Genomic DNA, 15,937 nt, shown 5'->3' with positions numbered 1-15,937 from the left:
GAATATGGGCTACAAACCCAAACTCCAAATGGTTGTTTGTGCTCAAAGGTACACAAAACATAAATAGCTGAAGTACTTGTCACTCACAATGCTGTCCCATCAATGAGTATATAACCACCAAATGATATTTTAACCCATCAAACACAGAACCTTTTTTGAAAATGTTCAAATCCCAAAGGAGAAAATTAGAAAAATTCAAAAATCAAAATTATCACCCTAATTTTGTTACCCTTCACCTTTTCTCAGTCAATCCTGAAAATTCCAACAAGCCAGCCACATGTGGAAATACGTAATTTCTCGTATGCTAAACAAAACATGCTGCACTATATTGCAACTTTACTACAGAATTCAGGATGAATGATAAAAATAAAACACATTAGCCATTGGACACAAATGTTCTTACCTGATATTTATACGCACAAATGACAAAAGTGTGTGCCGGGTTAGAACTCCAAATACTCAAACACAAGAGTATGGCAAACAATGCTATAAAACACTTACATAAAACACCACATACGATTTCAAAAACAACAATTAAACTCACGCCAGTGGGATGAAAAAGGCGTCTGAGTGCGTCACTAAAGATCGTCTGCAATGCAACTGAGAAACCCTTATTTGACATCGTCTCTGTAGTTCTTGCCTCACTTTCTGTGCCGTGATCAGGACTCGTAGACAAGATAGTATTGGACTGGAATGGAATTGGACTAAAAATAACTCCCTGTAGTGAAGATTTAAAGAAAAAAACAATCAACTTTGCGATACACAGAACATGTCCAGAGGAATTAGGAGGTGAGTTTCTTACAAGAGCTTTGCCATAACTTTCCTTGGCTCGGTCGTCTTGGAGGCTTTCAGCAGTAACTGCAGATTTGCAAATATATATACTCATACACGTCTTGTGCATTCATTAATAAGAAACTAGAGAGAGAGAGAGAGAGAGAGAGAGAGAGAGAGAATCATACTAAGCTCTCTGTTAATTTCACAGATGGTGACAGAACCGGGACGAGGAAAGGATGGCATTCTTGGCGGTGTTTTGGCGTGGCGAGCGAGAAGCGTGGCTCTAGGGTTCCTTTACACTCCCTACTCAGTACTTCACCCAACCTCCGCTGGTCGCGCAATTTCCAAAGCCGACCTCGCGGAACCGCCTGAATTTCTTACAGGTACGGTACGCTCGCGGAACTTGTTTGTCAACTAGAATTTAAGCAACAATTGGAATTTAAATTTGCTGAAATTAAAAAATAGAATCACAGTTTTCCTTTTATATTTGATTTAATAAAGAATTGTTAGAATTTTATTCCTTTTTTGAAATGTTCAGGTTCCAAACATAACATTTAGAAGTTGCTAAGACCAGTTATGAGTAATTATAAAGAAAATAATAAATAATTAAATAATATAAAATTATTTTGAGATTGTTGTAAATAATTATAAAAATATTTTGAGATAATTATTATTAGTTTTTGAGATAAATTTGATATAATTATAAGAATATTTTGGGATAATTATGAATAGTAAAAGAAGTATTTTCAAATAATTTTTTGTAATTATAGGGATAAATTTGATATTTTCTCTAAAAAAGACATTAAAGGGAGAATCCCCTCTATAGTGTTTGGTTTGCAAGTAGAATAAAAATCAAAATCAAATTAGAATGAACTAGAATATTATATTCCTCTCTCATGTTTGGTTCAATACATAATTCGAAGCAAAATTATATTCTAGTGTTTGGTATATATAGCCATAGGAATCCAAAAGGAGTCCAGTTTATAAATTGTTTCATTATAGTACAAAAGTTTATTCAAATAATTTAATATAAAATAATATCATAAAGTTATAATTATTTTATAATATTAGTGAAAATTATTTTGATTAGATTTTATCATATTTGTATTATTATTTTATTTTAATTATATTATTAATATTACATTCTATTTTATATTTTTTAAGTAGTGTATTTTAATATGTAATTTATTAAATGTAAATTAAAATCTCATATATTATGATATTATAACATAATTTATTATTTAATATAAAATAATTATATAATAGAACAGCAGTAGTGATCCAAAAAATAAAAAAAAAATTAATTAATTAATTAATTATTATTAATTATATTATATAATATAATAATATATTATATTATAATAATTCAATCCAGAGAACTGCACCCCCCCTGAATCCTCACGTTCTCACCTCCGTTCTCCTTCCCTCTCTCTCATTTTCTCGGCAAATATTCAGCCGATTAGGAAACGGAAGGTACCATTGGATTTCTATTTCCGCCACCGACATTCCTACCGAAATGGATTTGTCGTAGGAGCGGCATAGGCACCACTCTTGGGGAAAGGTATATTCCCTCTATTTCCTTAATTTCTCCTTAGATCTTCAGCCAAATCACCGATTGGGTACCACCACGGGGTCCTAGTCTCGATCGTTATCATTTTGGTCGAAGTAAATTTTCAATTTGGGTTTCCTAGGCACCACTCCTATAATGCCTCAACCTAGGTCTGTCAGGGAGTACTGCGTCTCTCCTCCTCCGCCTGGACCAAACAACAGGGGGGCAGGTCCTATCGGACTAATGACTGACCCCACAAACCAACACGTGTCCTTTTTAGTGTGTTTTTGCCCTCACTCACACACTTCCTGAGAAAATTCCTAGAAGGTCGCCCATCCCAAGATTACTCCAAGTTAAGCATGCTTAACCATGGAATTCTTATGGGAAGGCTCCCTAAAAGAAAGGCACACCTTGTTGATGTAAGTAGTAACATCTAATCCTTTTTTAAACCTTTTTTTCCACGATGTATCATATTCTCCCCTCACTTATAGAACGCAACGTCCTCGTTGCGAACCCACATTTCCAAACCTAGGCCACCGAACTGGGACTCGGGCTGTCGAACCTATTTAAAAGTCATTTATAATTGTATCTCTTCGGGCAACCAAACCACGATTCAGCCACTCGAACCTCACTGAGTTAAAAATGTTTTAACTGTTGTAAATACGAGTTATTTTGGGTTAATTATATTTAAACATTTTGGAACTTTTCTAAGAATACCCAATAGGTCCCAAATGGTTATATTTTTTTACCTTACCTATAAATATAGGCTCATTTGTGAGGATTAGTAATTAATTAGAAAAATCATTAGCCAAGAATTCTCTCTACTCCAAAAATCATACTTTGCTCAAATACCCTCAAATACTCATTCCTTTGATACATCTTGGCATTGTAAGAGCTTAGTGAGTGTGCTTGTAATTGCTAGATAATGCTAAAACTCCTATTTACTTGATTGATTTTTTATATTACTTTTGGAGAGTTTGGCTAAGGTTTATCCCACAAATTTCAAAATTATAAATCTTGTGTTGGGATAAACTAGCAAGCTTAGAATATTTGCATTGTTATTGCAAGTGTCCCATAGCTTTGATTTTGTTGTGCAAAATATTTTGTACAAGATAAAATATTTTTCAAACTACTCGTGTGCGTATTTCATTGAAGGAAATCTTTTGAGTTAGTTTGAATATTTGACTAACATCTTTGAAACACTGATTGAACATTGAGAATTGATATAAACCTGTTTCAAAGATACAACTTGTTTAGAACACTCTTGAACATTATTGAGATCATATCTTATTGAGTGTTATTTGCACATATATTCACATCACTGATCTTACATTACCTATATTGTTGATGTGTATGTGATTACGCGTAGTGGGCACATATTTGCTTTACATGAAAGCATAATCACTGTATCATTCTTATTGAGAAAAATACTGTTGTATTCCAAGCGTGGCTTGAGGGAGCAGTAATCCAGCCCGTAAGGATTGTTAGGGCCTTCTACGTCCCGTAAGGAGAATTTGTAAAGGTTGAGGTCAGCCCTGTGTTAATTGACCTAGTTTTATTAGGTGGTGCTCCACCCGTTAAGTGAGCATTAGTGGAATCCTTGGGCTTGAGAGCTAGACGCGGGGACGTAGGTAAAGTTGGCCAAACACCGATAACATATCGTGTGTGTACTTTATATTCTCAACACTTTTTATTTCTGCACGTGTATGTTATAACACATGATTTAATTTCCTCATATTATTTGCGCATTTGGGTATGTGTATATAGAAAGACCCTAGGTTTTGAAATACTGCTATTGCATTAGCTAAACCTAAGAATAAAATTTAAATACCCAATTCACCCCCCTCTTGGGAATACACCAAAGTCAACAATTGGTATCAGAGCCTCGTTGCACTAGACTTAAACGTTTTTGCAAAAAGATCGCAATGGCTCGATTTGGTGTATCCCCATTTGGAGAGGGATAGTCACCTACTAGCCCTCCATTATTTTGTGGTGTCGATTACACGACCAAGATATTTAGAATGAGAGTATTTATAAATCTATGAGTTGGAGGGTCTGGAAGGTGATTGTCAAAGGAATTTGTATGTCTGTGAATGAAAATGATATTACTTTGATGCATGAAAATTCATATGCCATGGAATTATTATACTATGCTTTAGATTCTAATATTCTACTTGAGTTTGTGGCATGTCATAGTGCACAGGAAATTTGGGATAAACTAGAAAAGAAATATGGAGAATCCGAGGAGAAGGAGATCATAACTCCTCCGAATGCTCCAAGCTCAAATGATTAGGAGGAGGTAAATCATGAGCTTGAAATCAACGAGAAGGTATATGATTCTCACTCTAACTCATTTGATGATTCTTGTGATGAATGTTGTGATGTGTCATATACTGAATCATCTGTTGATAATACTGTATGCGAAGTTTACTGTGAAAAATGTTGTGATGAATCATTTGATTGCTCATGTGATGTTTTGGCTAAAAAATCATGCACTAATTCATATGATAATTCTTGTGTCAAATTGTGTGATGAATCATGTGCTAATTTGTTACATGAAAGCATGCCATTTTACGAAGAATTAGAAAAGGATTAACTTAAAATGCATAAGCTTCTAGTTCGGATGTCTAAGTAGAAAACAGTCATGAATAAAGAAAATAAAAGGGTGGCAACACAATTATACGATCTAAAATATCATTATGCCACATTAGAAAAGAGAAAGATTAAGAAGATATTGAAAATTGTCTGTTTAGAAGAAGAAATGGATGATTATTCTAGAGCTACACTCGAAGTTAAAAATGAAAAAAATAATCATAATAAACTCTTAAGAATTAGAAAGAAAAACATTTTCAAAAAGGGTTCATCCTTTAAATCCAATAACTATTTTTATGCCTCATCGAGCAAAAATAAGATTTGTAAGCATAATCTTTCACGTATTTACAAAACCTGCTTACACTGTAAATGAAAAATGCACATTCAATCTTCGTGTCCATCTAGTAGTGCTAGAGGCCTGGATAAGAAAATGAATTGGATTATCATGATGGTGAATCTCTTAGGATCTAAGGAAGATCGGATTCCAATAGAAATTATATAAATATTTTTATCTTCTCTTAGTTCCTAGGTTTAAGAGTAGTGATGACCAAAGGCTAGGAGGTGGTCTTTGCTTAATATGTTAAATCTTGGTACATGCATTCACCACATAATATTGCTTTACTAAGAACCTTTGGAGAATCACGTCAGTGTGGAAATGCATGTAATATATCCAATCTGAACTTAATGCATATATATCATAATGATTGGTGAAAATGTGAAAACATTGGCAGTTTGCTAAAATGAAATCCACTTTCGAATGGACAAGGCAACTAGGCCTAGTATATAATTCTGATTGCTTAACTCACATGCAAATATGAAAATTTTTAGTTAGGCACACATTGTCTGTTAATTCAGGTGTAATCCTAAGAGGGGGGTGAATTGGATATTTTCAATTATTTCAGATAATTTACCACTTAATCCCTATTTGTAAATTTAATAAATTGATTGCAGGGGTTTAAGACTTATTTAAATTATTATACCAATAAATTCTTTTCACCCAATTAATAGTCAAGTGTGTGTGGGGTTATTCAACATACACATGCAAGATAGATATTGAAATGCATTGCGGAAAATAAAAGGAGTAAAGGAAGGGAGAAGGCAAACACAATTTTTACGAGGTTCAGTCAACCCGGTTTACGTCCTCGCCTTGAGCAACCCACTCAAGGATTCCACTATATCCCTGCTCCTTTAACTGAGACAAATCTTCCCTTATATCCGTTGCTTACAAGAGGCACAACTTCCTCCTCACCCGGTTCACAACCCTAACCGTGATTACAATACATAATGTCAAATCTGCAAAATAACTCAAGATTCACTTCTAACAAAGCTAATGAGTACAATTGAAACCTAACACATATCCATATGATGAAACTTGAAACTCAGTATGCAGGTAACGATATATCGTTAGATGAATGATATGCTTCAACGCACAATTTCTCTTTTTATCAAATCTCCCAAAATAATGATAGAAGTAAAAGTTTTGGAGAAATTAGGGTTCTAGTTCAACTTGCTAAATGCACGAATATCAAATGTGAACTTATCAAAAGATTTGTCTTGAATATTATAACGATAAAAAACAATAAGTTTTCTTCCAAATATTCAACCACAATATGATCTTTGTAATATGCAAATATATATATATATATATATATATATATATTATGATTTCCAAAGATCAAAAACCTAATATACTATTTTTCAGAAAATATCACACAATAGTATATATATAATTATGAACCCTATGGATATTTAATCAAGTGGTTTTGTAATATCGAAAATATTGAATCTTTAAATGAATACACACTTGAATCAAAGATATTTAACCAATGCCTAAACTTTTCTCAAGTAGTGATCTTGTCAAAACAAACTATACGTATATGAATACACTCAAGATCAATCTCTTAAATAATATGCAATAATATACTTTGAGATGAAAAACACTTTGAGAAAATGTATTAACAAATAAATTGATTTACCAAACCTCAATAGCAAGTTGAATGCACAACAATCACAAGAATGTCTTTTGAAGGTCAATGTAGCCTTAGCTCAGATTTGAAGTGTAAACTTTGAAATCCCAATCAAAAGTTTCAGCAGTGTGTTCTTCCAAGTTGTGCTAATCATACAATATGCTCAATCGTTTGTCAAAGGTTCTTTCTCTTCTTTTTCTTGTGGGGTACTATGGTTTAGATGTTGATTACATAGGTAACCTTGCCATTAGAATGAATCTTAACCATTGGATAAAAAATAACTCGCGTGTTCTCTTATTAAAAATCAAAATTTTAACTTTCCCTCAAGTTCAGACGACTGAGGGTTAGAGCCTAGACAACTGAAGTTCCTTAGAGCTTCAAAAAAATTAACCTAGACATTGGGTCAGACGACTGAGGTTGGGGTTCAGTCTGCCGAAGTGTTGGGTTCAGACGACTGAAGTCTAAGTTCAGTCTTCTATTGTGCTTCTGCCAGGTTTTGTGTTTCACCATTAATTCTTCAGATGACTGAACTTAATCTTCGGTCTTTTGAAGAAATTTTTCAGATAACCGAGCTTAACTTTGGTCTTCTGAAGTTAAATCTTCAGACGACTGAACGTGGAGATCGGTCTGCCTGAATTGTTCATTTTCTGGATTTTTCTTTTTAGTTTCAAAAATCAGCTTTGCTATCTTTCTTTACTTTTTTATAAAATATTTTCCGGGGTTTTAAAAATATCTCCAAGTCCATAAATATCCCTTAATGATGTTAATGAGATGCATATGACCTAAGGTCAGTCTAGGGTATATTTTGAGTCTCAAATTAAATCATATGAAATATGTGAATACATCAGTTCTAAATACCCATTCCCATGACAATCTTGAACTTGCCGCTTGCATATTCATTCTTCAACTCTTTTAGTTCCACGAATTGTGCCAAGATGTATATTCTTTAATCTTCATGGCTTCCATGACTTGTTATTAGTTCCATGGATTGTGCCAAGATGTATATTCTTTAATCTTCACGGCTTCCATGACTTGTTATCCTTCCGTGCATACTAAATATTGTTCTTGTTCACAATCTCAATGCACAGATCAAATATCAAGTGGTTTGTCATTATCAAAACAGGATTGGACTCATAGAGTCAACACTAAGAATATATATGAAATTGAAAAATAGATTCTAAATTTTAGCTTTTAGTCGGTTCAACAATCAACCATGAATTCAATCAACAATCAAGTATGTATTTAACACAAAATTCAATAATGCACACTTCTTATGCTTGAATACACAACGAATCATAATAGCTTTACCTTAGCAAATTGAAATTAAATTTAAGTTTCAGCACTTGCTTGAATATTCAACCACCATAAACCAATTAAACCATTAACAATCCAATAAGCTTAATTAAAAGAATCCAAAACTCAACTCAGTGTTCAACATAATTTTCCCAATAAATTTAGAGCATACACAACAGATTATAATGTACATAATTTAAAGAGATAGGGAAAGAAGAATGAACACCGAATTTTTTACAAGGTTCGGCTTACCACCTACGTCCTTGCCCCAAGCAACTTGTTGTGAGGATTTCCTTTACCCATTCCATTCAATATGTGGAGTACGCTTCTCTCCATTGGAAGGTGGAGATTCCTTTCTAATGAGAATACACTCTCACTAGGCAACAACTCTATCCCCGAGTCGTCAAATTGCAAACACAGTACTATCAATTCTTTCGTACAAATATAGAACCCTCAAAGTAGAGCAGATTTTGTACAAGATTAAGCACTATTTACTCAAAACAACAATTAAGTAATGGAAGCTTATAGAGATTGCAAAGAGATTCTGATTGTAGTTTGAGAAATTCAGATAATTGAAATCAAACTACGTTTAGGGCTTTGAATAAAATGCACAACAACTTTTTTGAATTTGAATCAAGAGTATAGAGTTTTTATACACGAGTATTGGTTACCCTAATGCGTGAATAAACGTCTTTATATAGAGTTGGAAAAATTCTTATCGTTTTCCCCTGTCGCGATGTTCCTAGACGCGAACTTGGGACGAGGTGGATTTTAAAAATGATATCTTCATGGAAAACATGGTGTGATGGAGTTGTCACTAACCTTTTGGAGTGTGGTTAGAACACTTGATTACTACCCAATTAAAGGTAGAATCAGTTTGCATTTCTAAAGCCGGGATTGACAGTTCGGTTACACGAGAGGAAGGTATTAGCGCCCCCTACACGCCCGTTCTTACTTACGGTACCTAATTAATTGAAAGTTATCTTATAAATCAAATTTAATAAGCCTTTGAAATTACTCCCTTTCATAAATTATAAAGAAATGCTCAAGATAAATACTATGTAAGTATTCCCTCAAAACTGGGGCATACTGTACTTTGAAGAGCTTATGCCTCCCTTTAAAATCATTGAGATTGGAAATTTGAGAAAATAGAGTACAAAATACACTCGAAATTTTGAAATTTTTATAAAATTTTCTAAGTATGAAAAATAAAATCCCAGGAGGTTTGGGACTTCATTCGGGATTAATAGAGTGTCAAAAATGATATTCAACTTCGAAAATATTTTTCTTGATTTTCCTTCCATTTTTTTAAGTTTTTATATTTTTTTGAATTTCGAAATAACAAAAAGACAATTAAAAAAAATCAAGTCCAAATTTTTTTTTTTGATTTTTCCTGAGTTTTTTGAATTTTCTAGCATTTTCTTGATTTTTATGAATGTTTCTAAATTTTTAGACATTTTTCCTTGAATTTTTATTCATTTTAATTTTTGTATGTAATTTTGGGTGTACCCCCACCCCTTGTATTGTAACCATTATTTTTACACCTTTGAGCTTTAGTATTTTCTTTGATATATTTGTTTTCTGTATTTTGTTCTTTTTGTTTTCTGTATTTTGGCAACACGACTCTGTACCTCATAGTCAGTAGGCATGTGCTTACCCTTTTCAGAATGAAATTGTGAGTGTATATTCATTTTCAATTTTGACCTGAATTTTTGTACCACAGTTGACCAGTCTTGCTCTCAAAAATACCTAGCAATAAGATGACCTTAAAATTCTACAAATACCCAAGACACAATTTTAAAAAGACTCAAATTCTAAAGACTTAATTTAAAATCTAGAACTCACATTAAAACTTAATTTCCAATGATGAAAGGAAATTTAACTAAAAGTTAGAAGAATTCAGATTTTTTAAAATTAAAAATTAAAATGGAAAACACCCCTTTTATTTTGAAATTACGGGATCTCAACTAAAATTAAAAAGCTTAGTTATAACTCAGAATTCTTTCTTGACATGCCGAGGACTTGAGTGGAGATCCCAACAACGAGACTTATTTTCAAAAAATGAAATTGACTTTAATATTGAAAAGACTCAATCTAAAAATGACTGACACCTGAACTTGCTTTTATGAAAATACACAATTTATCTTATAGCCCCTAGACTAAGAAGAGAGATTAATTTTGCAACTAAAGAATTTTACCAAGACAACTATAGTAAAATGACTCCAAATTTTTTCTTAAAATGTCGAGGCTCAACTTGAAATAACAAAACCATCTTGAAAGGGCTAGGACTTTATATGGGACTCAAATTTTGAAAAGGACTCGATTGAAAATAACCGAGACTCCGAATGAAAATAGAACAATCATTGTTTAATCAGACCTAAATTCAAACTTTATTATATCAGGTCTTCTTAGGAGGGTTGTTTAGTTAAAATTGGGGTGTCTACAGCTGCCCCTCTTTGTAGTCTTTGTTGCTTCAATGTAACAGTAGGAACTTTCATACGTTAATTGTAGCAACAAGCCTATAAAGATAAAAGACACCTATTTTAACTAGGTCACAACTTTGGTTAATCGGGTGCTACTTCTGCCAACCAGGGATAATGATTGCACTTATTCTAGAAAGTTAGTAGTTAACAGTTAATGGGGGCTAGTGGTTAGTACGCAATCATAATATAGAGACCCGAAGAATTATAAAAATTAAATAATAAAAAAGGAGAGAAAAATGAATTTTCTTAAGGAATTTCAGTAGGGTCTCGTCGACGAGCAGGGTTCTTGGGCTCGTCGACGGGAACATGCGTCTCGTCGATGAGAAGTTACCGAAAGGACTGTTTCTAGACTCTAAAACTCATTGACGAGGAGAAGCTGTTCGTCGACGAGCTCCCTTCATTAACTTGTCGACGAGGAAATGTGACTCATCGACGAGGCCACATGGACAAACTTTCTATATAAGCTCAAGAACTCATTTTTCTACGAGGAAAATTTACAGAAACTCTCTCTCTCTCTCTCTCTCTCTCTCTCTCTCTCTCCCATGACTCCCTCTCCTTCTCTCTTCGTTTTCGGCTCCATCTTTTGTCGGTTCAACGATCTGAAGCCGCTACATTACTCTTTGGAAGATTCTCTACAAATCTGCTGGAGTGATTCGTTGGTTAGGCCAACTTGGGCACCATTCCAAAATTTGGGTAAGTTGATTATTTTAATATTTATTAAGGTATTTGGTATTTTTGAGTCGAGGGAGATATTAGATGGGTTTATACTGAGGTTTTGTTAGGGGAAATGCAATTTCAGGGTGTTAAGCTGGGGAACACATGGGGTGTAATTTTGGAGTAATTTGTGGGCTTTTCCATAAGTCAGGTAAGAGGATAAACTAAGTTAGTATTTCCATGAAATTATTTATTAATATTCAGCTTTTATTTTCAAGGAAATTATGTATGTTATAGAACTGAGTTTGAAAATATTGCTGTTAACAAGGAAATGATTTTAATACAGTTCAGCAAAGAATATGATTTTGTGCAGATTTTATAAATAAAACAATATTCACTTTTGTGTGGAGTGAGTATGAAATTCTATGATTTTATGTAGTATCAGAATATTATGTTTTCAGAATAAGCATATTCTTACTGTTTTTAGGAAGATATTAAAAATGATACGGGAACTATGTTTTTAGTATGTATTGGAACAGTACAGAGATTTCAAACTAAGTATGTAAAAATAAATGTCGACGTAAGGGCCGTGGGTTTTATATGATATGCTATGCTGGCATAAGGGCCATGATTTATAAGATACAAAATGCCGGCGTAAGGGCCGTGGTTTATATGTTTTAATATGCAAAAATTCATAAAAATATTATCTTGACTGATATTATTATGGAACAACTATGTATCATCATTTGAGATTTACTATATGTTATTAGAACCCGGATGACTTGGTTTAGGCTTTCACGAAGCATGGTACTGTAACTATATGATCACGATCATGTATATGTTAGTACTACCACATGTCGTAAGGGACAGTGGGAGATCGGCAGTCGATGTGGTTTTATGGTAGGGCAGGCGTCCCTCTGGCATCCAGACTAGAAGGGGCAGACCTATCGTACTTACAGACTTATGTTGATCTAGCATCGTCGGCCAACCATTGCTAGGTCCAGCCTTCGGGCCATAGAACCTAGTCATGTGGGGGTAACACATGACACCAGCCAGCTATCTATCTAGGGTGTTATTTCATGTACAGTTATATATGAGGATTTCATGTGTAGGAACACAATATGTTATACCATGTTATGATAAATTATGTTTTATCCAAATATAATTTATGTACTGTTATATGTATAACACAAAAATACTCATATTGCCACATACTAATATTAGTTTATTTCCCTTATTGAGAGGTGTCTCACCCTAGCTATATAAACATTTCAGGAGCTCCAAATAGAAGAGTGGATAGAGCTACGCAGCATTAGAGGTCGACTGTTATACCCTGTTAGAAGGGCAAGTCATTATGCTAGGGTCTGATGGATTTCATTATGCTAGGGTCTGAAGGATTTTTGGGTTGGGACCCTAAGGCACTTTCGATCTTTTTGGGGTGTGTATATGTATATAACAGTTTTAGTAAAACTCTAGTATTGTATTGGTTGGATGATTTGATATGTATATGATTGTACGTTTTCTGCTGCTTAGGTATCAGGATTATTATATTAAATGTTATTATGAAAGAAAAATTATTGTGGTAAAATAGGCAAGTCCTTACACACAAGGTGTGGAATTTGGCTTGCATCGGATTTGATGATTCGAGCCGTGAAGGGTATGGCGACTTGAGCCAACAGTTTTCCAAAATGGCTTGCTATGGATGTGATAATCCAAGTGAAAACTTCTCTAAAATGGCTTGCTATGAATGTGATAAATCGAGCCACAACGAGTATGACTACTTGAGCCAAAACCTTTCCAAAATGGCTTGCTATGGATGTGATAATCCAAGCAAAAATGGGTACGACAACCCGAGCAAAAACTTTTCTAAAATGGCTTGCTATGGATGTGATAATCCGAGCCACAATGGGTATGGTGATTCAAGCCAAAACTACTTCCGGATGGCTTGCTGCGGATGTGATAATCTGAGCCATAACGGATACGGTGATCCAAGCCAAAACTACTTCCTATTGGCTTGCTGTGGATGTGATAACCTAAGCCACAGTGGATATGGTGATCCGAGCCAAAACTACTTCCTGATGGCTTGCTGCAGATGTGATAATCTGAACCATAGTGGATACGGTGATTCGAGCCAAAACTACTTCCTGTTGGATAGTTGTGGATATGATAATCCAAGCAACAATGGATATGGTGATCCGAGCCAAAACTACTTCCTATTGGCTTGCTGTGGATGTGATAATCCGAGCCACAATGGATACAGTGATCCGAACCAAAACTACTTCCTGATGGCTTGCTATGGATGTGATAATCTGAGCCATAGCGGACACAGTGACCTGAGCCAAAACAACTTCTGAATGGCTTGCTATGGATGTGATAATTTGAGCCACAGTGGACACGGTGATCCGAGCCAAAACTACTTCTTGTTGGCTTGCTGTGGATGTGATAATCTGAGCCACAGTGGATATGGTGATTCGATCCAAAACTACTTCTTGTTGGCTTGCTGTGGATGTGATAATCTGAGCCACAACGGATATGGTGATCTGAGTGAAAATTACTTCATGATGATTTGCTGCGGATGTGATAATTCAAGCCACAGCGGATATGGTAATTAAAGCCAAAACTACTTCCTCTTGACTTGTTGCGGATGTGATAATCCAAGCCGATATAATGATTTGAGCCAAAACTACTTCCTATTGGCTTGTTGCGGATGTGATAATTTGAGCCACAGTGGATACAGTGATCCGAGTGAAAACTACTTTCTGTTGGCTTGCTGTGGATGTGATAATCCAAGCCATAGCGGATATGGTGATCCAAGACATAGCGGATATAGTGATCCGAGCCAAAACTACTTCCAGTTGGCTTGCTGCGGATGTAGTAATCTGAGCAACAACGGATATGGTGATCCGAGCCCATTTCTTCTTGAGTATTTAGGTGTGAAATCCTGTGTTTGAAAAATGGTTACTTCATTGGGGAAGTCCAATCAGGTGCTTGGCCCTGAGATCCTGGATAAATGCTCAGGTTAGTTAGTCTTTGGGGTCAGCTACCCCAGTTTCTAGGTGAATCAAAGTTTGCCTAGGGTCGGCAATCCCAGTTTCATCTATTCAATCCTTGTGCACTTGGGGTTAGCTGCCCTAGTTTTCAGATGTATTATTGTGTGCCTGGGGTCAACTGCTTCAGTTTCCTAAGATTTAGAAAAACAGGAAGTGCTTGGTTAGGTATGCCGAGTGATTATTCGAAAGCTCATTTAATAGGACCGGTGTAAATGGTGTTTTGCTACCATATGTATGCATGTTGCTACTTATGATGCTAAGGGTATGCACGTTGATGTGATGTGCTTGCATTTGTTTTCTTCTCAATGCAATGCATGATAATGCATGAATTGTGCTTGTGACCAATAGACCGATCTCTGATCTTGGTCATGTTTCCTAATTCTAATATGATAAGAAGGCGTCTGAGTGGGTTCCGCTAGAACTGCCCTAGTTACATCTAGTCATTGATCTTGGCCACGTTTCATATTCCAAGATATGGAGGCACCTGAATTGAAGCTTGGCACAGAAGTTGCCCCAATTTTTGGCTGGACTTATCTCTTGCTAAGTTCACTCTGTCGTGAAGGCACCAGGATTGGCTCCACCGAAGCTCAAAACGAAATCTGGCCCGGTTTGTGACTGATCTTAGTTTTTTCAAATTTCACTCTTGATACAAAGGCACTTGAAATTTGCCCCAGTGTATTGGCAATTCTGAACCCTTTTGACTATCCATCCTTCTTGTAGATTTTTTGAAATGCAAAAAGGTTTTGTTAATGAAAATGAGTATGCATTTATGACACCAACTTGCTAAATCAAAAGATCAATTAGCACAAAATAAATGTTTTACCATGTTCAAAAGTTGTTTTTAGAAATGGATAAATTTTACACTAGTATCCCAGAGTTTTATGACATTGGTGTTAATTTATTAAACCAACCCCTCAATGATTGACTTTCTCTTCTTCAACAACTGTCACGGTTGGAAACACCTCCTCTGCTTTTCTTTAGTGTTGTGAAACTCAAAAGGAACTCCCTTATTCAACCTTTTGACCATGGTGTAATCCAGTTCTACTTATGTTTAGATCTCAAGATAGTCTTTAAGACTCAGAACGAAACATTGGTTTTGGGTTCTTAAAAGAAAATGGAAACTAAGGCTCGAAAATCCCATCACCGTTTGCCCCAGTTTGGGGCTTTTTACATGACATTGTCCGAACTTGTCAACTTAAACAAGTTGCCTTTGCACCTTTTCTGGATCAGGTCATTACATATTTCAGAAACAACATTGAGTCTGACAAATTAATTAAGACAACAATGCATACCAATCTGGTCAGGTCTTTTGATAGGACCATAATGTAGGCTAGGGTATAGGTCAGAAAAGAAAAGGGTATAATAAGGCTCTAGTTTTTATGAAGGGTAGTCATTGGTCATAGATCATATTTACAACATGTCTCTCTTCTTCTTCATTCTATCTTTTTCCTTCTTCATTAGCTATACTTTTGCTTTTTTTGAATGACTTGTTGATATTATTTTCCTTCATAAACCTCTCAAGACAAAATACTTTTGAAACTGCCCCAGTATGGGGTGTAATCTTTTGATGGGTTT

The 15,937-nt window shown here is 35.0% G+C and overlaps 1 protein-coding gene across 3 annotated transcripts in view; it reads right to left on the bottom strand.

The window, feature by feature from the left end:
* The window catches only part of LOC131160149 (aladin), a 47,676-nt gene extending 46,446 nt beyond the window's left edge, over window positions 1-1,230 (bottom strand). For 2 of the 3 annotated variants that reach the window (XR_009137941.1, XM_058115510.1), the window contains exons 1-3: window positions 960-1,204; window positions 803-858; window positions 545-718 (exon numbers count right to left, since the gene is read on the bottom strand). Coding sequence is in view for 1 of the 3 variants with exons in the window: in XM_058115510.1 (XP_057971493.1) it covers window positions 545-718; window positions 803-858; window positions 960-1,017 (288 nt within the window). In the remaining 2 variants the exon portion in view is untranslated. Of the gene's footprint in view, window positions 1-544; window positions 719-802; window positions 859-959 lie in introns of all 3 variants that reach the window. The other variant, XR_009137940.1, reaches the window with a different exon arrangement.
* Between the last annotated feature and the right edge of the window lie 14,707 nt (window positions 1,231-15,937).

The sequence above is a fragment of the Malania oleifera genome, chromosome 7, assembly GCF_029873635.1.
Source record: "Malania oleifera isolate guangnan ecotype guangnan chromosome 7, ASM2987363v1, whole genome shotgun sequence".
NCBI classification, from domain to species: Eukaryota; Viridiplantae; Streptophyta; class Magnoliopsida; order Santalales; family Ximeniaceae; genus Malania; species Malania oleifera.
Note: the sequence above shows the minus strand (reverse complement) of the source record. Positions and strands in the feature narration are given on the sequence as shown.